Source organism: Aulonocara stuartgranti (genome assembly GCF_965226115.1).
Source record: "Aulonocara stuartgranti genome assembly, chromosome: 5".
NCBI classification, from domain to species: domain Eukaryota; kingdom Metazoa; phylum Chordata; class Actinopteri; order Cichliformes; family Cichlidae; genus Aulonocara; species Aulonocara stuartgranti.
In genome coordinates this window covers 9527876-9554634 of record NC_138943.1, presented here as the reverse complement: position 1 = coordinate 9554634, position 26759 = coordinate 9527876, and the positions used below count along the sequence as shown (strand labels likewise).

General features: G+C 36.1%; 1 protein-coding gene across 7 annotated transcripts in view; it reads right to left on the bottom strand.

Moving 5' to 3' along the window:
• ephb2b (eph receptor B2b) overlaps positions 1 to 26759 on the bottom strand; it is a gene marked incomplete at its 5' end in the record, with an annotated part of 170500 nt that overhangs the window by 114570 nt on the left and 29171 nt on the right. For 2 of the 7 annotated variants that reach the window (XM_082532136.1, XM_082532137.1), the window contains one exon: positions 10745 to 10911. The exons of 4 other annotated variants lie outside the window; for them this stretch is intronic. In XM_082532136.1, coding sequence (XP_082388262.1) covers positions 10745 to 10796 — 52 coding nt within the window. Of the gene's footprint in view, positions 1 to 2967; positions 2999 to 10744; positions 10912 to 26759 lie in introns of those variants that run through there. One more of the 7 variants, XM_082532138.1, reaches the window with a different exon arrangement.

Genomic DNA, 26759 nt, shown 5'->3' with positions numbered 1-26759 from the left:
AGGGCTCCTGCCACTGAAAGGCATGGAAAACAGTCATCATTTCACCATCTCCTTGTATACCTGGCTCCCGTTTGGTAGGCCACGTTACCTCATGGCTGTATTGAGAATCCAGACATGGTTTTATTGACCCCAAAAGACATGTATCGGTCTTTCTTTGGCAGCTCTTCAGAACTGTGGCCATATGGTTTGCAGATAGTATTTCCTGCTGGAAATCTTTAACAGGTTTGAAATTAGCATATAATAAGAATGAATTGTTAGCTGGAAGAAGAGGGGGGAAGATGGTATTGCAATAACAGGAGCTCTTACAAGTGTGAGTGAGGCAGATGCTGCTGATTGCTCCCCTCCACTAGATCCATTTCAGACAAGTGATTATGTAAATTCAGGTAAGCCTTCTCTGCTCGAATGGAACGTTTATCATGGGCTTTGCTGAATATGAATTGACTATAATGAAGTGTCAATTGATAAGACTCCATAAACAAAATCATAGGAGTTTAATCTTTGCTGAGTCTGGGTTATTGATTTTGGAGAAGTAGTTGGTTTTGGACTGATGGCATGAGGTCAAGGCAAAACAAAAAACAACAACAAAAAAAACAAAAACAAAACAAACACAAAAAAAACCCCAGCAAGTGGAAAAAGTCTAGCTTTCGTCTGTCCCAATTACACTATTGTTTGAAGAAAAGGCCTAACAGCAAAACCATGTTCACTGTGTGGGCCACGTGTCACTCCACAGTAACCTGAAATCTATTGTATGGCTGTAACTGGGTTGAGCTCTGTTTCACTAGGGAGACACACATCACCATCAATAATATCACATAAATCATTTGTGCCCTTCAGCTAACTCCAGACAACAAACTCACCACTGATGCTCAAAGAATGAATAATAGAAATACATTTTTTTTTAAAGAAACATATTCTGCCAATCAGTTGCTAGATATCTGCTGCAAATTAATTCGTGTTTTTATTATCTTGACCTCTTGATCCGCTGAGAATGGGCTAGAAACATAAATCTCATTAATAAAAATGAAGCTAAATTACAGTTTTGAAAAAGACAAAAATTTGTTGAATTTTACAAAGAGCCCAAACAGTATAAACTAAATGATTGGTAGGATCTGTCAAAACACAGTTGTTGCTAGGCAGGTGTACCCTGATAAAATGAAAACTGCCCATATCAGCTCTCAAAGTATTCAATTTTCATTAAGTCAAAAATTGCAGAATTTAGTGCTTATGAGAGTTGAAAGATTTAATTGCACAGATAAGTGAACAGACCTCTTTTACTACCCACCATTCAGATAAGCATGTAATGTTAAGTGTCACAGGGTTAACTGTATTAAATATGGTGTATGTGGACATCAATAGTACCACTGCAAAATAATCATAGTCTCCAGCTAAAAGTTAAAATCATAATTATAAATTTACTGTTAACAAACAGCCATTCAGGCATACCATAGTTCTGTAATTAGACTACAGGCAGTTAAGCACGAAGAAGTGCATTTACCGTGCCGTCGTCATAATGTGTGCCTTTGACAGCCCTCACCCCCCCAGAAAGCTCATTTTCTTCAGTTTTATCAAAGGTAACCAAATGTTACCAGAATGGATACTGTCTGTCTCCACTCGTCAGTGTTAAATGTATTTATTTTGATTGATTATATCCAGTTCCAGGGTTTCTGCAATTGACTGAATGCAATTTCCAAATTAATCTATGAAAATACTCCAGCTCTCTAAAACCAGACAAGTCACAGCCAAAGGCCAAATCAGTTAATTGCCTTGTGTTAATTCCCTATTCTCTGAGCTAATGCAATTACTTGTGAAAAGAAAACCAACTATCACACTTGAGGACACAAAAAGCCATTTTGGTTCCCTTCCCTCCATCTGTTTTTCAGATGTTACACCCAGTTTAAACTATTGAATTTATTCATAAAGCATCTTAAATAGAAAGGTTTTTTGTTTTTTTTGTTTTTAAAAAGCATTTATCTCATAATCCTGTGCTCGGAATATTTCTGTTCTATTTATATCACTTCCAAATATGTTTATTGCAGGAGAAAAAGTGCCAATTCAGGTCATAAAATATGAAAGGAAGATGGTAACTTTGAAAAGTAATTTGATAGTGATGAAACATGTAAATACTTGTTTTGAAAAAAGTCAAAATAAGGCTTAGGCATGTACTTATTATGTACACAGGCTTAAGAAGTTGAACTGAAAACAGAAGCTTGATCTGTTTCTGTTGTGGCTGTTGGAGCCGGTTAGGTCAGCGACGCAAGGCAGATCATCAGTTACAGAAGAACAGAGCCTGTTTTCCCAGCACACTAATCAGATAAAACACATCTGCACCTCAGCTGGGGTGTCTGTCTGAATGAGACTGCTAGACCCATTAAGGTCTGATATTATGAAGCTGGGATTTGGTTTCATATATATGCATGCTGACCAATCTAAGATCCAGCTAGCCAGCCAGACCCAGTGGGAGATAGACGACAAATGTGTTAGTGGGTCTTTGTAGCGAGAGGAGCTGTTGCATACTGCATTAAGCACATAACTACCGGCAAAACCAGAAAACGGCAGGGTTGGTACAGACTAAAACGCTGGCTTCTACTGGGAAGAGATGGGGGAGGGGGTCTTGTTGTTGATATGGACTGTGGTGGACAGACGGTGTGGGGCAGAGAGAAAGGATAGAATGGAGGGGGAGGCAGAGATAGAAAAAAAAAAGGCAGATGTCACGTGGGCCCAGATTCGCGATAGAAGTGATGCATAGCATGGCACACAGGCAGTGGTTCAGGTGAAAAAGGCTTCCCTTTGTGATGCAGATGACAACGCAATCAGCCCCGCTTTGTCTCGGCCAATGGGCTCTGCTCCCAGGGACATTGAGAGACAGACACTAATCCGGTGGGTTTGTGTTCTCCAGCCACACTCATAAAAGCAGTGTCACAGTACCTGGGGTGTGTGTGGATGGGGGTCTCTGAAACGAGGTCTGACCTCTCTCAGGGTACTCTCCCTCCGCCTTTGCTTTCTTCTGTCTTTCTACTCTCATCCTAGCTCAGTAGTTGGCTTTGCTGGGGTGAAAAAAAATTTAAGTGCCGAATTGTTAACGTGCATGACTCCATGTTCGCGTTAGGGATGTGACATAAACAGAGGTTGCATTGATTAATTCTATTCTTGCTTTGAAGAAAATTCTGTTATAAACGGCGATTTCACTGCTTGGATAAAATGAGGAATTATAGAGTGACAAAGACACAAAATTCACTGATTCCACATAATAGCTGAGACTTGTGTAAAAAATGAAAATTAGGTCTACATGTTGCAGAGCCATTTTGATTGTGAGTGCTTACACGGTTCATATTATGAATAATGTCTGGAAACACATTTCACTGTCCCCTAATGATTTCCATTCCCAAAGGGTTGGGATGAATCAGGCGCTCCCTAATAAATATGACTTACCAAGAGACTGCGCATTGCCAATTAACATGTGCTAATTAAGATAGCAGCCTATAAGAACATCCTTGATCTAGATTCCTGTGTGAAATATCAGAAAGGTTACAGAGAGGTAAAGCAAGTTTCTTCCACAACTATCCAAAAAAAGTCTCTTCCAGTTAAGCAATAAAATACTATATGGAGTCTTTGTCGCACGGTCTGAAGCATGCCCACAAATGACTCATTTAATAAAGAGTTAGAGTTGCTAAATTAATTTATGGCATGTGTCTGCAAACTTGATTAGGGAATATACATGACAGATGTACGATATGCACACACACAGACACTTGCTGTTAACAAACAGCTGTCCGTATTTCATGCATTTATGTTCTATTAATGTTAAGGATCATTTGATAATGCTTACTGCAACCTAAATGCGTCAAGTACTCAAATGTTCTTCTACTGATTACAGCAAGATATTAAACCAGATCAATCCAAATTTCTAGTTCAAGGTCCAGCATCTATTTATAATATATTTTCAAGCACACACATATTCTGTAGACATAGACATATACATGAAAACTTGATGATTTTTAAGTTTTGTTTTTTCTCTTGTTATTTCAGTTATATTTGCATGTTCGCAATAAAAATTCTATCTAATAATAAATGTATAACACCACAATGTATGCACAAACAGATGAACTTCCTCACAGCAAATAAATAATTGTTAATCTAAGAGTTATGGGCATTTTAAATCATAAAAGTGTCTGTAAATATGAACTCACTGATGTGGAATTTGTTGGTACCTTTTCATTTTTCCTGTGATTGTCTAACGGCTAAAGAGAAATGCGTGCAAAATATTCAGTTTTAAATGAATTCCCTCCAGTTGTTGAGCACTGGCCGCGCTGGGTAGCACACTGAAAAACTAGAAACACCTGTTGACTCTGAAAATATTTCCATTATCAGATACCATCGAAAAGCAGTAATATCTGTTCTTCTCAAACTAGTCTGACCTGATTTAGAACAAAGTGATATCTGTTCCTTTTCAAAATATATGAAAAGTGTAACGGACCTGATAGTTTTGGATACAGAGCCTGTTAAACAGCAGGTTCATAAAAATTATTGACTTACCTAAGGAGTACCTCAAGCATACCATTTACACCTCTGCGGTAAGTAAAGTCACTCGGTGCAGTATGTGGAATTTGTGCAGCGAGACTCAGAACACTTTTGTGCTCGGCTAGTGAGGGTTTTCTTAAGTAGGTCATATTGTGTTTTTAATGTATAATGTAGTACTACCCAGTATGTTAAAGGAAGAAGACTTCCACTATTAACTCTGCAGTGCTTTCATGTGCATTTCCCCACACATAGATTTTTCAGGGATGCTACCTAGTTTTTTTTTTTGTTGTTGTTGTTTTTTTTAAATCTGTCAAAGAGTACAACGACAATACCCTTTTTTTTTATTTTGAAAGCTAGATCCACTCCTTCCCACAGTCCTCAGTATCCCCAGACAGGATCTTGTCATGCAGTCAGAGGTACTTCACCATCTTGGACTGCAGTTGGCAATGGTGTAGAACTGCTTTATGTGCTGCTTTGCCGAGTTCACCGAGCCTGAAGAGCAGAACAAACGCTACCAGTGCTAGCTACAGTCCATAACAGGAGAATTGGACCTTGTCCACAGGATAAGAGACTCATTGTATAAGCAGCTGATATATCTCATATATATATATATATATATATATATATATATATATATATATATATATATATATATATATATATATAGAGAGAGATATATATATATATATATATATATATATATATATATATATATATATATATATATATATATATATATATATATATAGAGAGAGAGAGAGATATATATATATATATATATATATATATATATATATATATATATATATATATATATATATATATATATATATATATATATATATATCTCTCTCTCTCTCTCTATATATATATATATATATATATATATATATATATATATATATATATATATATATATATATATATATCTCTCTCTCTCTATATATATATATATATATATATATATATATATATATATATATATATATATATATCTCTCTCTCTCTATATATATATATATATATCTCTCTCTATATATATATATATATATATATATATATATATATATATATATATATATCTCTCTCTATATATATATATATATATATATATATATATATATATATATATATATATATATATATATATATATATATATATATATATATATACGTATAGTGCTTGTCAAATACATTTTTTGAGGAGGAGTTAGCATTATTTTTGTTCACATACATCATGTATAAGCAAGTCAGAAATTAAGTACAGTTTATTTGTATACCACTTCTCAAGAACAAAATTCACAAAGTGCTTTGCAATAGAGAATAAGATATAAAATACTCTGAGCATATAAAGTAAACAAATAAGATGTTTGGCAAACATGTCGTTCTTTACACCTTCCTGTTTCAGTGAAGTGTATTGTTGTCAAGAACTGAAAGTACCCCAGATCAGATTTGAAAAGTCTTTCCAAGTCCACGCATGTGGTATCATGGATGCACCATTAATTTTAATTCATGTCAGTTTACACATGAAATACTAAAATGTCAGTTTACCATCACCTCTAGAGGACAAAATGTGTATTGACTAGAAGGAATGAAGAGTTGGCTTCAGATAGTGAACCACAGAAGTAGAGCCGAACAGCCAAAAGCATGGAAACACTTTCAAACAGCCCATCATGCACTGAACTGAATTCGAAGTTAAAACAAGCTAAAGCCAGGAACAACATACAACTATTTTGCTTGCAAAGCCAACTGGAACAAAAGCTTACAAAACAAAAAAAACCTTGTTTGGAGGTTTTCTGCTTAACTTTTAGATGTTTCTGTACTGATTTCCGTATATTCACTCTTGCAGAAATGTGACCAAAGTCTAGGTTTGATACATACAGCAGCTCACTGCAGTGACTGTAACCTTTTGCAAGGACTACAAAAATTTCTCAAGCAAATCAGTAATAATACTTCCATAATCTCACCCTAAAGGTAGCCATAGATGTCTCTGAAATGTGACACCCTGCTTCAAGTGAAACAACTGGTACCAGCACTAATTGAAATTTTGCATGCAAAGTGACAATGCCTGGGCCCTCGGCAGCATGGATTAAGGCTTGAATAGAGACAGATTCTTTGTGAAAGCCTACTGTGCCGGTTGGCGTGCAGGCCAGCTCCCTGCATCTGCTCACTGGGTGGACTGAGAAAACACTGGATTGTATACGGTCGCTCATTTTACCTTTATCTAATCCCATTTCAGAACCCGCCTCCGTCAGTCTTTTGTTACTCTTCCACAAGACATAATGCTTCCATGTTACACTCACACATCGATTCCTTACAAAATAATTCCGGTCAGAAACAGCCACTTAATTTACATATGAAAGCATTTTTTAAGCAAACTTGGCAGGATTTTCTAAACATTAAGAGTCATACTCTGTCCCGAAGAGTCAGGTCATCCTATTTTGTGGAAGAAAAATGGTACTGATAGAAAATCCAAATGTAATACACAGAAAAGTACATTCTTGCATAATTATTTAAAAAGGGAAACCATTTCAAACATCAACTTTGCCACTATTTGCCAACATTCAACTGAGTCTTCCAGTGTTCAATAGAGCACTGAAGGAATCCAGTGCATATTGAAATGCAATCAAATCTGTAAGACATTCTTTGAAGACTCCATGCTGTGATGTCATTCTGCCCCACGTCAGCATCCTCTACTGTGGTTTCTGTCCCTTTATATATTTCAAAGAAAAAAACAGGAGGAAAAAAGTTATATCAGTGTGATCTATTCTCCAACTAACTTCACGAACACCACGCATACATGTCTAGATGGGGTTGTTATTGCATCACAGCAACACCAATCCTCCTAGCTGCACTGCACAAACTGTAATACCACAACAGAAAGGGCCAAACGGAAAAGCCAAATTATCTGTCTTGTAAATTTCATCTCCTACAAACAAAACAGGCGACTCGAATTTTATGGCTCAGTATGAATATGAGAATTTCCACTCAGCAGAATTAGATGAGCGCCATTGTTGTTAGTGTGGCTGTCAACTGAACACTGATGACAATGAATGGCCAAACTAATGAAGAGATAAATCCACACTGTTTTCATAGACATGTTTGGCATAGCTAGGCTAATTTCCTAGGCAGTAGTATGTCCATTAATTTCCGAAAAGAGCCCGTCTGTTCTTGTTAACTAAACCAATAAGACATGGCATCAGCTTACATTAACACAAATAAACAATTTAGAGTTGTTTCACATTCCACGCGGTGAATTAAATGCCTTTGAAAACTGGCTGATTGCAGCTGATGAATGAATGCCATTTGTAGTTGTCTAACATGGTGATACTAACTGAAGCCGGGGGAGTACATAGCGAATAGAGATGAGACGCTGAGGGGGAAAAAAGATGATACGATAGCTTTAACATCGTTTGCAGTATACTTTTCGCAAAATAATCACTTGGTACACATTTGGTTGCCTGGAGTTCAGCCCCAGTTTTAATCCTTGCCAACGTGACCCTTGCCTGATTCTTTGATTCTCTGTACAACAAATAGTATTTTCATGTTTACGCATTCAGCTGTAGAAGCTGTAGAAGACGCTATAATTTCATTCATCAATTCATTTTATATATTTCTTTTTATTTTAAATATTTCTTTTTTAAAAAAACAAAAAAACCAACTAAAACAACGTGATTTAGCGATCAACAAATATTGAAATTACACGGGACAGTGTAACATAGCAGACAATAAATAAACAACATGGACTATTGAGAAATAAATGCATTTGACATGTTTTTCCCCGTTTACTGAAAAAAAAAAAAAAAAAAAAAATTGTGTCCCGGTCAAAATGGTCCACTGGAGGGATTTCTTCTGTTGCATGCTGGGATGGGGCTCTTTTTTTTTTTGGGATTAGAGCTGCAGTGACCTCTTTTTCAACTCTTTATTTTACCTACGTAAACCATTCTTGCAACTTCATTGGACAGTCAGCTAGGGTGATTCAAGGGATAAAATGGAGGGTGGCGGTGAAGGGGGGGCTGCTTCGGCTTGTGATGCGACTAGCTGGTTTCCACATCAAAACTGAAGTACCACAGTCCCAAACGGTACTTGCAACATGAATGTTGTATTTACCGTAAGTACTATCAAGAAATATTAACAGCATCATTCTTGGGGAAATCGCATAATTGCACAGCAATGGCTGTTTGAAGGACGTGCAAACTGCTTTTTGAGGCAATACACGCTGTCTACTTTCACATATTTTTCACATTAAATTTTACAAGTAGAGAAACAGTATCCATGGACATGTTTGTTTTTTAGAGAAAATGAGTAGACAAGAGGAAGTGGAACACTCTGTAGTGTGAATTTGATGTTATTTTTGGCATTTGTCATATCCTGTGTTACCCCTCACTCATCGACAGAATAGAGCAGATAAAAATCAAACAATAAATAAGCATTATGAAAGCAATCAAGCACTCATAATAAGTCATTGAACAAAAGCAAACCTAAAATTACGTACATAAATACAGTATTTAGTTTTACAGTAAATTGTTTTATTGAATATAGTCTACATAAAATAACTATCTGGTAAATTTATATATATATACACATATATTATAAATATATTATTAAAAAAGAATTTGGGACATGAAGTTTTAATCTGCACAGTTTTAATGTGAACATATCTAAGCGTTTTTATATTGTTCATAAGAGAAAAAAATATATATAAGTAAAAACAAAAATGCAATGTATGTATTGTATGAAATACGGGTTGCACATCATTTCCAGTATTTTTGTAATGCTGAGTGCACTGCATCTCTAACTTACCTAAGTAACAAGGTTGATGAAACCTTAAATTGAAAAAAAAAAAAAAAATCAAATAAAAATTAAATTAAAGCTAACAAATGTTCAACCTGCCAATAGGAAATGTAATGTAAGCTGTTGAGATCTCTCTTTTTTAGGTCTTGGATATGTTAACTACATTGAAACCATAAACTGGAACAGTCAGTAGTAGTCTGCATAAATACGCATGACATCTGTCAAAGTCTGTGCCAGTCCTACAGTGAACCTGGCACGTCCTCCAAACTTTCTGCACATATCTGGCATCCTGTTACATATGCACAAGTGATGTGAATATTTTTCCATGTTTTTCTTTTTCTTGTTGTTTCATCCTGCTCTAACATTCAGCTGACTTTCCAAATAGTTTCTTTTCGCCACCTGTAATTATGAGGTTTAGTTAAACTGACCAGAGGAGGAAGATGCATTTGTTCTCTGAGAGCATCCTCAAAATAGACTGAATAAATAACTGGGCTTTCCATTCTTCAGTGCTGAGTCTCCTAACCTGTCACAAAGCAACCTGAATCCATCAAATCAAAAACAACTGAAAATTACAATTTAAATCAAGACTGGAATTCTTAAATTAAAAGGAAACATGGTTTCCTGATGTTTAGGTCTGCTTATTTTTATTTAAGTTTAAAGAATCTAACATTAATACAGTCTTTCTCTCCTGCAGCACTTGTATATTATGCTGCATAATATGTGGGGAAACCTTACTTTGGAGCATCACTCACATACAACAGTAAACACACATTACGGGGATTATTTTCACCATTCAACCTGTTTCATTATGCGCTGAGCCACGATGACTCTTACCCTTTCCTGCTTAGCCAGGCTTTGCGTACAAATGACTGCATAGTGACCAGGCAGAGCCCTTTTGTGAGTCTGACAACAGGATGTTCAATGCTTATGTTTGTAATTGTTTTCCGGCAGCCTAAAAAAACAAACAAATAAATAATTTAAGCAGAAGTCCTTGTTTGTCGTTTGTTTTGTTTGTTACGCTTTTGTCACCAACTGTTGGACAACTAACAGTGACACACCTCCACGGACAAAACGGATGCGCCTTACCTGAATGGGATCTCATGTTTTATATTCTGCTGGAGCTACCTGTGCAACACAAAAGGCTGTATGTTTCCTCTCTTTATTAAGGCTATTAGCGCTTGATAACATCCGCAGCGCACCTGCGAGATGCGGGAACATATGTTTTATGCCCCACGGCCATCCCTCTGCATGAACCGACTCTGTCTTTGCTAGAATTAAGTACTAGAAATGCAATACTACTAAAATTTACACATATGAAGGCAGGAGGATGGAAATTTAGTCCGAAAATTAAATCGTGAAATCACGCGCTGTTTCAAACTCGAAGCCGGTAAGATGATGCGGCTTTACGCGTTGGGATGAAAACACTAGCTTACCTTCAATAGCTATTACGGCCGGTAAGGTCCATAATATCCATAGAATATCCATTATTGGTTACTTAAAAGTCCCAGACATTCAAATAAAATATGTTCCGAAAGCCATTGACAGCAAAGGCAGAGAGGGGACAGGCAGTCCTTCTCCTCCAATAGAGCGATCCCAGATAGCAGAGACTACGAACTCAAATCTGAACCAAGTTTGGGCGAAACCAAACAACCGACAGACAGAGGGGAGTACTGAGCAACATAGAAACACGGCTCTGTCTTTCAGGAAAATATTAGTCCAGTAAGTGCTATATACTCTAGAAACAGCAATGTAAATAATCAAGGTTAAAACATTCAAATTTGTAGTTTCGTCATTGTAAACGCTCATCAACACGTTTGTTCATCCCCGTCAAATCTACTTCAATTTACCCGGCTGTCAGTCATCGACAGAAGGACGGTCCACAGTACCTTACCTAGCGATAATTAAGTTTTTGTGGGGCATTTATAAAAGATGGAGCAACTTATTTTCACTGCCTCGCTGCTCGAAGTGGAAATAGTCGTTTTTGCTTTATCAGTCCAGGCTTGAATATGTATTTGGGGTACACTTCGAGGCTCTTATAGGGAAGTAAGAACAGCTTCACCGCAGCTTTCTGGCGCTGGAACAGGTGACCAACAGGAGAGAAAAATGTGAAGTAAGTTTAACATTTTCATGTCCTCTTTATTAATATATTTTCTTTCCAAGACGTTTGATTGCGTTCAAATGTATACTTTTCCACAACCTTGTACTTCAGGCGGTTTCAGCGAAAAGTGATTCATAATGTTAAGTCACCGTGTAAGCATTAGTAATATTTTAATTACAAGCAAATGCTCGCATTGAGTGCAATTATAGTTCGTTTTTTGTGTTTCCAGATTTAAGAAAAAGTGTTATTTATATTAATCAATGTAACGATGTAATACAAGTATATTATAATCCAAATTATGAGTAGTACCATTTGAGTAACAGTGTTTTAAAAACTTTATATTACTTCCCCTCCCTTTGTTAAGGAAAATATATGTGTGTGTGTGTGTGTGTTAATCACTTTCATACTTTATGTAAAATTAATAATTTGATTTGAACATGTCATATGAACATACAGTAGTCTTTTAAAAACTTGCCAAAGAGTCAAATATGTATAATAAAATGTGACTCCAATCATTTAAAAATCAGATGATGTAAATCATCATAAAAAGTCAGCTGATGTGATGCTGGCTCAGTGTTTCAGTACTTCAAAAATATGACACAATTAATCTTCCACAATTATTAACTTTGAGCTGTGTTTGCACTAAATTGATTTAAGTTGGCACAACAGAATCTGGCAGCCCTGTTCCTGGCAATCATTGCCATCTATCAATAAAAATGCTATACATAAAATAAATACACGTATCAAAAATCATACTGCCTTCAACTTTCATGAATTTTCTGCTGTTTTAATGGGATTACGCTTTGCCAAGCAGGTCCGAGTTGCCAGTCATAGTTGGCACCAAGTCAAAATTTATTGAGCATCTTGTGAGATATAGTTACAGTTTTTTAATTTCTTGAGAGTAGTATAAAACTTATTTCCTGTTCTAGGAGTTGGTAGTAAAAATTCCAGTGTCTTTGTAGGTACTGTGTAAAAACTAAAACACAGACTGGTTTTATATGACACAATGACAGGCATAGGGACTGACAGCGATACATTAAAACAGCTGCAGAAACGACAGAAAAGTAAAAAAAATGATCGCTTTGCTTTAAAAGCAACATAACGATATACACTGAAATGCATTCAGAGAGAGAGAAAGCCAGGCAAAAAATGTATAATTTTAATTTGCTCTTTGTATAAAGAAAGTACCAAACATTGTAGGACAAACAAAAGCGGTCTTGCAGATGTCCTCATGACATTTCCAGTCGAAAGTAAACATGCATGAGGAGGATATGTCCTAGATACTAAGTATGAAGTTACTAAAGCTGGCTGAGGAACAAGAATTTATAATAAATTGTTTGTCATCAAACATACCTTTTTTTTATTACATTCCACAATCCTGCAGCTATGCAGCAGGACTCTCATGGGTTAAATGAGCCAGGCTGATTTATTTGCCTCCACTGAGCTCAACTATATTGATTCCAGGTCACTTGACTGGCTGACTTCAGATCATGTTCAGGTGACTACAAAACAGATGGAACACAACGGCAAGGCACCGAGAAAGCAGCTTTTCCTTATAATGAATTCCATACAAGCTCAATATTGACTTAAGCCAGGAAAGAAGTGAAAGATGTTGAAGGAATGATATTAATACTTCTCTAATATTACACAGAGATCTCTCTTCCACGCTATGTTATGATGACTACAATGTCTGTAATATATTGTAATGCAGAGCAGAGAGGTTTAACATTAGCCAGAAATACTCTTATGGTTGTTTACATCTTTGTTATCCACAAAAACGCAACATACAAGTGCTACAGCTAAAACAACACTGACCACAGCAGATGATATTAAATAAAAGCTACAGTATAACTCATATGCAACAAATTATGTACAACTATTCTCTTAACAATGCATAAAAGGTGCACTGAGAAATTAATTTGAAGTTCCTTCAGCTTGCTAAGGTGCAGCCACTGAATACATATTATGTGCGGGCAATTTGTGTGTTTTTAACAATTAAATATTCATCAGAATGATATTTTGGCATTGCTTAACATTATATGTATGAATTATAAACATATTTTTTATTTATTAATATATTTCCTATAGAATTCACTGATTTAATTTAACACTAATATTTTACTTTATTCTATTCTATGTGATTGTGCTTTTTTTGGCATTTGTTACATATTTAATATCACCAAATAACTATTCCTTTCTTCATTTAATATTAAATATTTTATCAATGCGGTTATAGAAATAGAAAGTCTAGGATTAAATAATATTTAATATAGAGTGTAAAAAACTGTAATTTAAATATAGATTTCTGAGCATCCTTTGTATGACATTAACAGTTGCATTTATATTTATAGTAAATAATTAACAGAACTTTAAGTAAAAAAGTTTAACTTTTTTATTTTATTTTAATTTTCTAATTTTACTTAAAACTAGGAGAACATTTCACTTTTATTTGTAAATTTCATATATTTTTTCTTTTTTGGCAATTTCTTATATTCATCAAAATGTACGGTGCTTTTTATGTGCTATTTTTTTAAAATTAAATATACATACTGATTATGAACAATATATTCATATTTATTAATTCAATATAATTTTGTATATTGATGAGAATGTAAATAATATTCATATAAGGGATCTCAGATTTAGAGACACAATATGCAGGCATTCATATTTTGTGTATACATTTATAAGGAAGGGATTAAAGGAATTAAAATGTTTTAAAGGTCATAATATAGAAAAAATAATTTTATACAGAATAACAGAACAAAAGAATATATTATATTTTTGGCCAGCAGTAGTGGATGTCTTTTCCAATGATATGAAACGTCATTGCATCGACACTGCCACCTAGAGTTTAAAAGCTCACACCATTGACAAATGCCTTGTTATTGAATACACCGCAAATGTATACCAAAAAAGTGTCTAAGGTAGTAATGTGAGTTGAGTCTAGTTCAACCTTTTTTTTCGCACTTGCCTGAAAGTGCAGCTTCTATTGTAATTACAGTTATAAAATTTTGCTATTGTGATAATTAGACTCATAAATTTAAAAAAAAAGTTTCATGGTCTTAAAACAAGATTTTTTGAAATCAGAAATTCAAACCTCACTTGCATGATTATTTACACTAAATATCCAAACAACCTCTGGAATAAAAAGAAAGATTTGTTTGTTATTTGTGTTTTAAGTTCAATTAGTTCAGTTTTAAATCACGTTTTCAGTCAAATTTCAATTATTGTCATTGACTTTGTTTTGTTGACATATGATAATAATAATAATCAAATTTTACTGTATATTTTTACCAAAGAAAATTTTTTAGCTTAAATTTCATTTGACCTCAGCCTATCACAGAACCCGTTAATGTTTAAAGACATGCTATTTTTCATTGGTGAAAATGAAATAAACTTCATGGGGGTGAGAATGAGTTTCTGCAATTCATAAGCTGATTTTATCCTTTGGAATATTTAATTCAATTCAATTCAATTCTTTATTTATTTGTCACATGTAGTTATAACTAGTACAACACACAGTGAAATGTTTTTTCCGGCTAAAAAGTACTCCCCCCCCCCCCGACTGTGCTTCTTACTAGACTTATAATAAAAAATATCTATATAAAAGTATAAAAATGTATAATATCGTGCAAAATATTACGCTGTAATAGTTAAGAGCTATAGTGTACGTATTTACATACTTGCGCTTAGGTTCATTCAAAACAGCCACACTGCACTGGAATCGATTTCACCTGGAGCCTTAAAGGGCTTACAGGGAAGTACTGCACCCAGTCAGCGTTAGCAGCTGGATAAGGACCGAGGAAATAAAATGCTCTCCATAAAAGTTGGTGTGTGATCCCTGACCCTGTGCCGAGAAAAAGCTGCGAACTCCTCTAATCTCGGGAGACCTTTTGCATGTGGATTAACCTTAGTTAAGACAAGGCCAGGCGGTGGAGAGTTGGCTGGAATGAACTCTGACAAGCAGGGAAACCAAAATTAATGTGGATCGTTCAGGATTTTAAATGTTATTTTTTAAATTGTCAGAGCAGTGAAGACAATTTTTGTTGTTTTGTTAAAAAAAGAAAAGAAGAAATAACACAGTCACAGAGGATCTAAATATACCGTAGTTGTTTTGAAAAGAAAGTATTTGTTTAGTGGAGTCGAAAAAAAGATAGTCTTATTGCTTATCTTTCCTCCCCCCCCACTGCACTCCTACCACCCGCCACCACCTTCCCAGCGCATTGGTTTACCCCTGCCAAAAATTTAATTCAATCCAGCTAAGTTGCTCCAGCTTTAATTAAATAGACCAAAAGCCTTGGCAGGGTTTAATTTACTTTCTCGTTAAGTGAACTTTACAGAAACTGTATAACTTTCACTAGTATACTGCCGGGACCTGATAGAAGGTTTTCTTTATTATTATTAAACTTTTTAAAATCAAATCACACCATTTCCAACAACTGAGTTGAGTTTTGAGGTGAAGTGAAGGCTGAAGTCTGGTTTATGTTGGTCCACTGGCTTATAGTCAGATGGAAATGTGCTTGAATGGTGTACGCCTGTCAGAGGGCAGACAACACTTTTTATCATCATAATAAATCTTAGATCTATTGCTGTAAAGCAGAGACCCAGTAAAAAGTGATTCAGCTGACAGTCATGATGAAATGAATGCCTTGATAAAATGGCAGTCATCAATCATGACTTTGGTTTTGGATGCTAACGTCCCCTCTAAGCTCTCTGCTAATTGATATGAACCGTTCACATAAATCAGCGGCTGTGTACTGATACTGCATGCTGTTGACACTGTGGTTTGCATTTCGGAACTAAAGATTTTATTTTTCCCATAACACATACTAAGTTGGAGTCCATGTGTGTTGTAGTTATTCTCCTGTAATGTGGATAGTTTTGTTGTATTGGAAACAAACTAGAACGTTTTCCTAAATTTAAGGATGCATACTTTCACTTATATCTTCACTTCTACTAACTTGACATTGTTTTGTGGACTGTCTAAAAATAGCCGAGGTCTGACTGCAGAGGAGTCCAGACTTCAAACACTATTCGAAATGACCATTAGCAGCATATAGAGCTGAATACACATGCAGATCTGCACCATTAAATGAACTGCTTTCTTTCTTAAGGAAAAACTAAAATTGTTCTTAGGAATATATTTAAATAAAGTCTCAATTAAAAAATAAACAATAAAGGTAACTTCTTTAGTGTACAGCGGTCGTATCACTGTTGCCTAGTTAGAGTGACTTCTATATAACACCTTTAAATTTTCATAGCGTAAAGAAGGAAAAAGTCAAGAAGCAAAAATGTTCCTTCTTTTTTCGCTCACTTCTCTTGGTGTACAGACAGTCAATTTGTTTGTCTTCAAGATAGCTTTAAATAAATACAAGATTACATGTATATATAAATATATACTAGTATTAAACTTGATGCTTTGGGGTTTGGGACTATTTGTAAAATATCTGAAAAAAGTGGTACTGGGTACATTTTAGTAGTTGTTGTCTCAATCACTAAATAATATGTTTTATTTATCTCATACGAGTGGCATGATGTAACAGAGAGAATATGTTATGGGAATTATCACACAACACGTAAAAAATATGTATCCGTAATAAATGACATTTACACAACTACATTATTTATATAGCATGTTTTATTGACTTTGGATGTTGCAAGCTGAGCAAGCTTAAATAAAAACCAGACAACTGTATGTCTTATCTTTTTCTCTTTTCTCTCCATCTAGACTGTCAGCCATCACAGAACAACAGATGGAGGTGCACGACAGGATATTGCTTCTAAGAGGATTCCTGTTTCTTTCCCTGTCACTCTGGACATTTTTGTGGGGACAGACTCTTTCATCGTGACCCAGCTCAAATGGCTTACTGGAACTGGTGTAGAGTTGATGGTTAAGCCCTCTAAAAGCCACCACTACCCGTGTTGACCTGCTTGGCAAACAGAATTTCCCGATCATATCTGCTGTGAATAACATTTAAATAAGTAACCGGGTGGGATTAGAAAGTACTGGTGTTCTCCTAAGTCTCTGAACTCTGACGTTACCCGAATAACTCTAAGGTATGTTCCAGCTCTTTGCATGTTAATGGCCCGGTATCAAATTTTCTCGTCTCTTTAGGACTACCATAACATCCTTACAAGAAGCAGTGGTTCCCTCACATCAGCTTGTAGTTAGAATATCAAATGCAGGAATATTTGCTCCTGCATGTGAACAAATATGCAGGCAGACATTATGATATTCACATTTCTACAAAGAATCATTTCTAGAAAGAAGTTTAAAAGATAAATATTTGGTCATTGACTCTTATTAGCATTACAACACAATTAGCATTTTTTTACTGTTATGGATGCACCACCATTATCATTAATAGTAACTTTTTTAATTAGGAAAATAAAATATTAGTTGTTTACCGTCTCAATAGCATGACAGCAACCGAGTGATGTAAATCAGAAAAAAAACTGAAAAATCATCAAAAATAATTTATGACAAATTTGAGGTAATATGTGCTGTTTCGACCTCTACTAATGACATAATGTACGATTTCTAAGACAGTGAGACGCTGTAACATATTTACTATATATGGATTAATTTTATCATTTTGGAATGTAAAGTATTTTATTACTTCAGTCATACAGATATTCCGAAAGTTTGTATTTAAAAAAAGGCAACTGAGGGCAGACGCTTGATTTCTTCTTGTGTTCTGGCCGCATTTTTATTGCAGAAGCCCTCTCTCATGGCACACAGAGCATGCTGACGTGCTGAGCCTGTAATCTGTTTTATCTCCATGCACCGAAAAACGAGCTGTTTTTTTCACTTGCACAGAAAGCTATATAGTTACATACAGGTGAAGCTAGAACTTTATTAATCATAGTGACTGAATAGTGAGTTTTAACTCTTTTTTTTTTTTAATTCAAAGTGGTGTTTACATGCTGCATGATTATGGTAACCTGGTATGTAAATCGGCATAAATAGAGGAGATGTATATACTTACACATCATCTTGTGTCTTTATGAGGAAATATCCAGCATTTTGTATGATTATCGGGATCGTCCCGAGTTATTAGGGTCACATTAAAAGTTTTACCAACTGTCCAGAGTAATGTAGCAGTTCAGTTTATCACAGTAGTAACATAAATGTCTTTATTAGCTTTTGTAATACTATTTTTGACTAAATTTAAGTTAAAAGCATTATATCTTATACCTTATATCTGTACTTTTTTAGGCCATGTCGCATTAGTGATTTCACACAACTGACTGACCTCCTAAGGCGAATGTAGGTTTTCACACTTGCACAGTTCAATGAATATCTAATAAAAGTTCTACAGTCATGTAATGACTTCATGGGGATCTAGATATAGATGCTTTTCCTGTCGGAAAACATAAAAATGGTTAATTTAACTTGGTTGCTGCTCTGAGGGATATTACCTCTTTACTGTATTTCCTTTGTATTTAACCTAGACCCTAAGAGGAAGGAGGGAAACTCAGAATCTCCTGGGGGACCCAATTATATTTTCTCCTGTGTTCTCTGCAATATAATGACTTTGCAGCAAGATCATTTTTCCTGCTTCTGTTTTATTTTCTTCTGATTTTATCTCAGTAGACATAAGAAATTAAGCTTATTTCACTCAAGGATCATTTCTCTGGTCCCCTTATCCTGTTTCATTTTATAGTTTTTACCTAATGACCACTATAACAGGCTATGAGGGACTGTCCTGCTGCCTGTGGTAGCAGGTCAGTGCTCGAGGTAAATTATTCTATTTCGCAAACTGTTATTCAATTCATGCTATAAACAATGATCGCTGTCTTTTAAGGTTGGCCCGGAGCAACTCCAAATTCAGTGGTGAACAGTTCCCCTGCAGATCATCATGCTGAATTCAGCCATAACTTTTCATGCAGTCAGTCATAAAGTTTCAGCTTGAACAGACGTGGTAGGTTTCCAAACCCAATAGCTTGTGGCTAGATTTTTCTTTGCAGTCTAGCACAAATCGCTGACCACAGACCAGACCAGAATTTGTCTGGAGGCTTTAAGGATCCTCAGATGTTCAACAGAGTTAACTTGCCAAATATATAGGAATTATATTTAATGCTTATGAAGTCTATAAAAAGCAACATACAATTTAAAATGTATGTGATTACAACAAATTGGACATGTACTTGATTTAACAAGCCAATACACAAACATGTCCTGGTTATATGAAGAATAAGTACAAACAGTGACGTATTCAAATGTGGGTGGTGGCGCTGCACTGTGTATTAGTGTCTAGGCATACACATTTATGCGTTGTATAAGCATGTACGCAAGTGTCCCAATGCCACTCCATGTAAACGTCTGTATTTGGAGAGGGAACAGAGAGAGCTGAAGTACAGAGCAGAGTGAGGAAATAGAGCAGAAGAATACAGGCCTGACGTAAAGAAATCCTGGATAATTCTGCCCTAAGATGTGTGAGGGCTACAAAGAGCAGAACGCAACATCCAGAGGTTGTTCCCATGGCAACCTTTGCCCAGGGAGATCACTGACCCTCCCGCCCTGCAGTGCAAGCGGGGGCACAGATTGTAGGTCACATATGGCACCAGTGATCCAATCAGGTCTAATCTGGCTTGACTTTTAGGTCATAAATTATACTGGCAAGCTGGTATATATTCAGGCTTCAGTCAGCTTAGCTGTCTAACAATGGTTGCTTTAAAAGACAAGTTGATGAACTGACCCGTTAAGTAGGCATGTAAACAAATGTACATTTCGTCCGTCATTATGGAACACATACAGATCGAGAGCATAAGCAAAGCATAAAAAGCACCATCATATTGATCTGTTGGGTTGGCTAAATGCAATACAATAAAAGAGCAATTCAGCAAAAGAATGGCTTTGCATTGTTACACATGCTGATTACGTCTATTAAACAATATACACATGTACCAAAAATGTAATATGTCCAACATTACAGAAATGATCACATGCACAGTATTTTCACATTAAAATATAAATGTGAATGTCAGTTTCTAGGTCATGTCAGTAATGTTAAATTGTCTTTTCTGCAATATTGTATTAAAAATAAGGTTTTTTAAGTATTTAAAAGATATAATGCTGGTAAAAGGTTACCTTGAAATATTTTTTTTAAATCTTTTTTCAAGCCAAAATACACACTTTTTTTTCTTTTTTCTTTTGCACAACAGCAGAGTTAACAGTTATTTGGTATTTGTGAGAGCTAGTGCCATTTCTTAGCTTAGCTTATCTACTTAGTACTTTTAATTTTTATTTTTAGGTTTATTTAAGCATTGTCTGACAGTATGTTTGTACTAAGTACCGCAGCAATTTCCTAATGTTGTAAACCTGCTCAACATTTGGCAATAAAACCCTTTCTGATTCTGATTTAAAGTAGTCAACACCAAATGTGGATAAAAAGCATTTTTTAACACTTGTGATATCTGAAAATTCAATAAGAAGCAATGTGTTTGCAAAATTCTATTTAAGTATGAATAAATTTAGGACATGTAACATTACTAGTCTGGGATGTGGAAACCCCACAAAGGGAAATGAGAAATGCCCGATTGCACAGGAATTGCGTGTTGGTATTTCACAATGTTTAAATGAATTATAATGCCCCTACCAAAGTTCTTGTATCATCTGCACACATATGTAATTCATGATGACCTCAATATCACCAGTGTGAGAAACTCTGAGGGAAGCTTTTTTTCTGGATGTGGATGTTAGATGCCGGTGGTCATGCAGCAGAAACACAGATATGATATGAATGATTCATACACCATGTTCCTGGAATATTGGGATAGGGAACCTGGCCATCATCAAATGGGCCTTGTAGTTATATGTGCCTTTGCAAATAGTTTCCAGACACAAGAAAAAACACCCACAGATACATCATTGTGAACTAAGCTTTTAAATCCTAGCTTAAGTTGGGGTTGTTTCATGGTCTGGATCATCTGAATTTTCTTTGCACTCACTTATGCATTAATAAAGCAGATGTTATGTGTGGTATCTTTGCTGCATATTTAATGGATGCTTTTTGTTGCCTCAGGTTGTATATTTTGCTTATATTTATTGTGTCTAATGTATGTCCCCCCATGTTTATGGATATCTTTTTCTGTTTTTCAGTTTAAATCATTTTAAGATAAATGAAATGAAATGTGCAACATAAATAGCATTTCTATCTGATTACACTTTATGCATTCAGGTCAAACTCAGTCTGATAGAAAACTGCTCCTGATCTCAAACCATCTCTACTCACTCACTGCCCCGTGGTTTGTGATTTCATGAGTGAGCTGGTAATAATCACGGGTGACTGGATTTTCACCTTTTTGCTGAGATCTATACATGAAGGCACAGCTCAACTGTGAGACCTTGAGCTGCCATATGGGAATGCCTGAATTCTGAAGTCAGACAAGTCTTTACATCTGCTTCTCATTGCCTTATCTGCATCTTATATGCACCCAAGTAAAGGAAACCAGTGTATATTTAGCAGAATTGCTGTAATTATTTTTAAAAAGCCAAATATGACAAATTATTGCAGTATGAAGAGTGTTTATATGTTCTTTTTGGTGATGGATCTGTTACAGTGTTAGAAATAAATGGAAATGGAATGTAATTTTAGACAGCTCAACATATTCAAGAACAGCACCTGCAGGTGTTAATAAAATTATACCAGTTCAGCGGTCTAGAATGAAGCATGACTTATTTGTTTTTTGTTTTTTCTCTTGGCTTTTTCGCCCTAACTCTGTCTCTCTGTGCTCTATTTTTCTTTATTTCTTTTCTCGTTCTCTTCAACCAGTCGCAGCAAACAGATGCCCCTGCCTGAGGCTTCTTCCTCTTAAAACTGAGTTTTTCTTTCCCATTGTCACATGGTGCTTACTCATTGCTTGTAGGTTTTTCTTCAACAATATTACAGGGTCCTTTACCTTGGTGGATAACAGGCCTTGAGGCAACTGTTGTGATTTGGCACTATATAAATAAACCTGAATGAATTGAACTGGAGGGAGTATGTTATGAATAACAGAAAACATTCAGTAAATATTCAGAAAATTTCAGCAATGAAATTATTGTACATTCTGATTTCAGTTGAACATATTGAGAGGATTACTTGTGAATGTTACTCTTATTTTTTGGGCTCAGTCTTTCTTTTAGTGGAAACTGGTCACTGGTCTTGATGTCTGCCTGCACAATTATGACTCATGACTGCATCTAGTCAGAGTCAACTGTCTTATCTCTTTTCCCTCCTACAACGACTTCCTACATTTCTTCTGTCCTTAAGTCATTTCAATTTGGCTGATACACTAAGTTAAATATATCTTAACAAATATTACTCCTTTAGGTTGATCTGATGAATTATTTCCTCAAGAAACACAACAGATTGTCAAAATTGGCTTGGCTGATTGGCAAACAGTACAAAGATAAGAAAACCAAACTGAATGAGGAATTAATTATTAAAACCAAAACTGGGAAAACACTAGGAAACCTGAACAGGAGCATGGAGACACAGGAGTGGGTAAACAGACCCTCTGAAAAAGGACCAGGGAAAACAGAGACAATATATACACTGAGGGATGATCAGGGAAGTGGAAACACATGGGAACACATCAGGGACAAATTAGCACATAGCAAAACAGGGAAGCAAAACTGAACACAATGTACATGAGATGAGGGATTGACAAAATAAAACAGTAAGAAGCACTCACACCAAGATTCAGACAAGGACACACAAGCTTGACACCAGGACGGGGATAAACAAACATGGGAACACAAGAGAGACTGGGGAGACAAGGACAAAACATGAAGAAGAACATGGGAATAAACAGGTAAGGGGGACAGAACACTGAGACATGACTGGATGAGAGAGAGAGGGTGAGAGACACTGCAAGAGTAGATATTAAATAAGGGAAATCAATACAATACAGTGTTATCACAGTCATTTCACATTATTCACCAAAATAAATCTAAACTAAATAAAATAAAATAAAATAAAATAAATGGAAAACATAAGAGCTTAGTGAAAACTAAAGGCAACGATGTCTGTCTGCAGAGGATGAGTAGCTTTATTGTTGCATTATATTCCAAATTATATTGCTATGTTACAATGCTGATTGACAGCCTATAATTATATTGTTCATTGTGATTGTTCTGCATAAATAAAAAGAGAAAATATTGTGGCAGTGTGCTAATCCTATGACTAATGTTGTGAGTATAAGGCTGACTCATACCAAGTCTGTATGAACTGTTTCTAGCTGTACTGTTCCAAACTCTGCATCTGTGTCTTTAAAATGTCTTCAAGGGGAACTTGATGGAACATGGCTTGATGGAACTTTCTGGTACAGCGAAGTGCACACAAAGTGAGTGATCTGACCTTTTCTTGTTACTGAATCATGCAATGTTCAACCTCTCAGACTGCTTGTTTTAGGAAACCCGTCCGAACGCATGGAAGAGAAGTAAGACAGGATGGAGGAGCAAAAGGTGACAAGAGCAGAACTCTGACACTAATGCAATCTGAAGTGGCCTGTAATGCGGTGTTTATAAATTGAAAAAATTGACCTTCCTTGGAGAGGTGACACAAGCCTGCACTCCGAGATGTTTCAGGGGCTAAGTGGAAGTTTCAGAGCAAGCTGCAGTGGAGCCTGAAGGCCGAGCAAATTTTTCATGAGTAATTTAATATCTGGAACATGAGAGCGTGCTCCACTCAGAATCCTGGCCCGGATACGGACAGTGATCTGTCAAGGGGGAGGGGGAGAAAGTCAAAAGGGAAAACCAACGAGTAGCCAAGACTGTACATCAACTTTCATCCAAGGATGCTTAGGAATGATGCATTGCCACCAACCTCAAAACATGTCTTTACCAGGAAATGCTTCTGGGAGACCAGTTTTGGGGGATTATTCTTCATTTTGTTTAAACGTGAATCTCTCGGTTCTTAAAAATGATCCAAAATTGGGTTTCGGTTCATTAGCACCATGCAACACAAGTGTTAGTTCACATAATGTGTTACTCTTAAATATTATTCAAAATTTGCAAGTCAAGCCTTCTAACGTAACCACTAACTCCTACTAAATCATCAGATGTGTAAAAGGATTGAAAAACTGGGGAGTTGTGTTGTCAGCAAAATGTTGCAACATCAATAGTGAAGTCTGCTGCTAGGTCTGTAGCATGGGCCACAGCAATTATGACTTGGTACAAAGCTTCTGCTGCTGAGTAACCCAGTCTATGGTCCAGTTCTTCTTCAGTCCTTACACTGCCTCCTGCTCAACAACAGTCCTTGTTTAGCCCTATGACCTTTGGGCAGAAATAGTGGAGAAACAGAAACCAGAGTTGAACAAACCACTGCCAGTCTAGGATTTTTGTGGATGAAATTTTGAGGGTTATGTTATAATCCTGGAATTAAATCTATGAGTGGGGAAAGGCACACATAAACTTATGCAGACTGGACCACCAGCAGTCACATGCGGCTTCAGATTATCATGAACTCCTTACTCCTTCCCACTGGAAGTCTGGAAGCGAGAATGGCGTGTGGGAGAGAAGTCTTCCTCACAGACAAAAATCAGTCATGCAGTCTCTTCTTTTATCAATCCAATTGGGCTAAATTCAGGAACATCTTGTTTCAGAGTGAAGCTGAAAAATATATTCATGTATTTACTGATTTTAGTAATAAAAGCTCTTCAGTTCCCTTCACTGAGCCCATGTTAAATCCAGAATTGAATTTAAAAACCTTCCCCCTAACAAATCTGAGATGAATGGCCCCATCATCTCTTGTAGACCTTTTAATATTGTGTCAACACAACAGTGCATTTTCCTCTCAGTTGCTTATTTGGGGTTCCAAAATCTTCCACAAGTAGGCTAAGAAACAGTGCTTTCGGTTATCAGACTCCTTTCCTGTGGAACCAGCTCGAATGTTGGATTTAGGAGACAGACATCATCTCTATATTTAAGATTAAGGGTTAAAATCCTCCTTTTTGATCAATCTCATCCCTTAATTTCACATCCCTCAGATGTGAGGGATGATGGTGCTATATACTCAGACTGTTGTGTGACCTCTCATGATGCCCTCAGTATTTCCTTTCCTTTACACCCTTTGTGTTTAAATGAACTATTGTGACGGGCCATAACAATGCCATTTACTTTTGTCTTCTCTCTCTTATAGTTTTGTTTTGTTCTTGTCTCTTCAGTTTTCTCTTTCCCCTCACTTCCCAACTGGCAAGTGACTGCGCCTCCCTGAGCATAGCAGGAGGTCTCTTCCTGCTAAAGGTAAGGTCTTAATTCTCACTGTTGCCAAGTGCTTGTGCAAAGGGGATCATCTGATTTGGGGCTTTTCTCACCAGAATTGTGCATGTACTTTACATGTAAAACACTTAAAGGTGCTGCACAAATATACTGCATAAAAAGTGTGATTTTCTCAGTGAGTGCGGCTGTAAATTACAAGTCAATACCTCTTGAAAATGTTGCCTAAACTGTTTTATTTAGCTGAAACACACATAATAATAACATGCTCATGTGCCAATGTTGCCGTTTTCTGCGGTGGACGAAGGGTTAGCACCAGTAATCTGAGTAGCTTGTGGCCGTGCAGCCCCATATGCACCAAACTGCAATGCACTGTGTACTCTGGCACCTTTTTGCCAGAGTACACATTGCACCACCATTATTTTTTTCAGCAATCTAAACTCGAGTGGCTCGTCTGTCGGATCAGACACGGGTCTGCCTTGGCGCCCCATGTGAGCCTTGGCCACCCATGACCTTGTTAGTGGTTCATCACTCTTCCTTCTTTGGACTACTTTTGATATATACTGACCACTGCCGACTAGAAATACCACTCAGTTTTAAAGATACTCTAAATCCACTCATCTAGCATCACAATTTGGCACCTTGTCAAAAAGCACTGTACTTACAGATTTTCTTCAAAATCATTTTGTGAGTATATAAAGGATAATTTGGTCTTTATTGTTGTCACATAATATTGTTTTTACTTGAGAAACGTAAAGACTTATTTTAGATGTTGTAAATTTTAGCTTTTCAGTAGAGTTTAATGATTAATTATGCAAAATAATATTCATGAGAAAAATGGTAGTGTCAGATACAGCCCTGCTGTATCTAGTGTAGTTATGTTTTTTTCAACTGCATATGGGATCATCCTACTGACACACACACACACACACACACACACACACAAAGTCAGATCCTTGTATTTGCATAGAACATAAAACAATTCCCAGGACAAGGAAACTACAGATACATGAATCCTAACAGTACTAGTTATTCAGCTGTGTATAACACCACATCACAATGTCATGTGAGTGAGAAAATCTATTTGACAAAATTTGGAAAAATGCCGTTTTAAGGCTATATTCCTGCATAGTAGCATTCA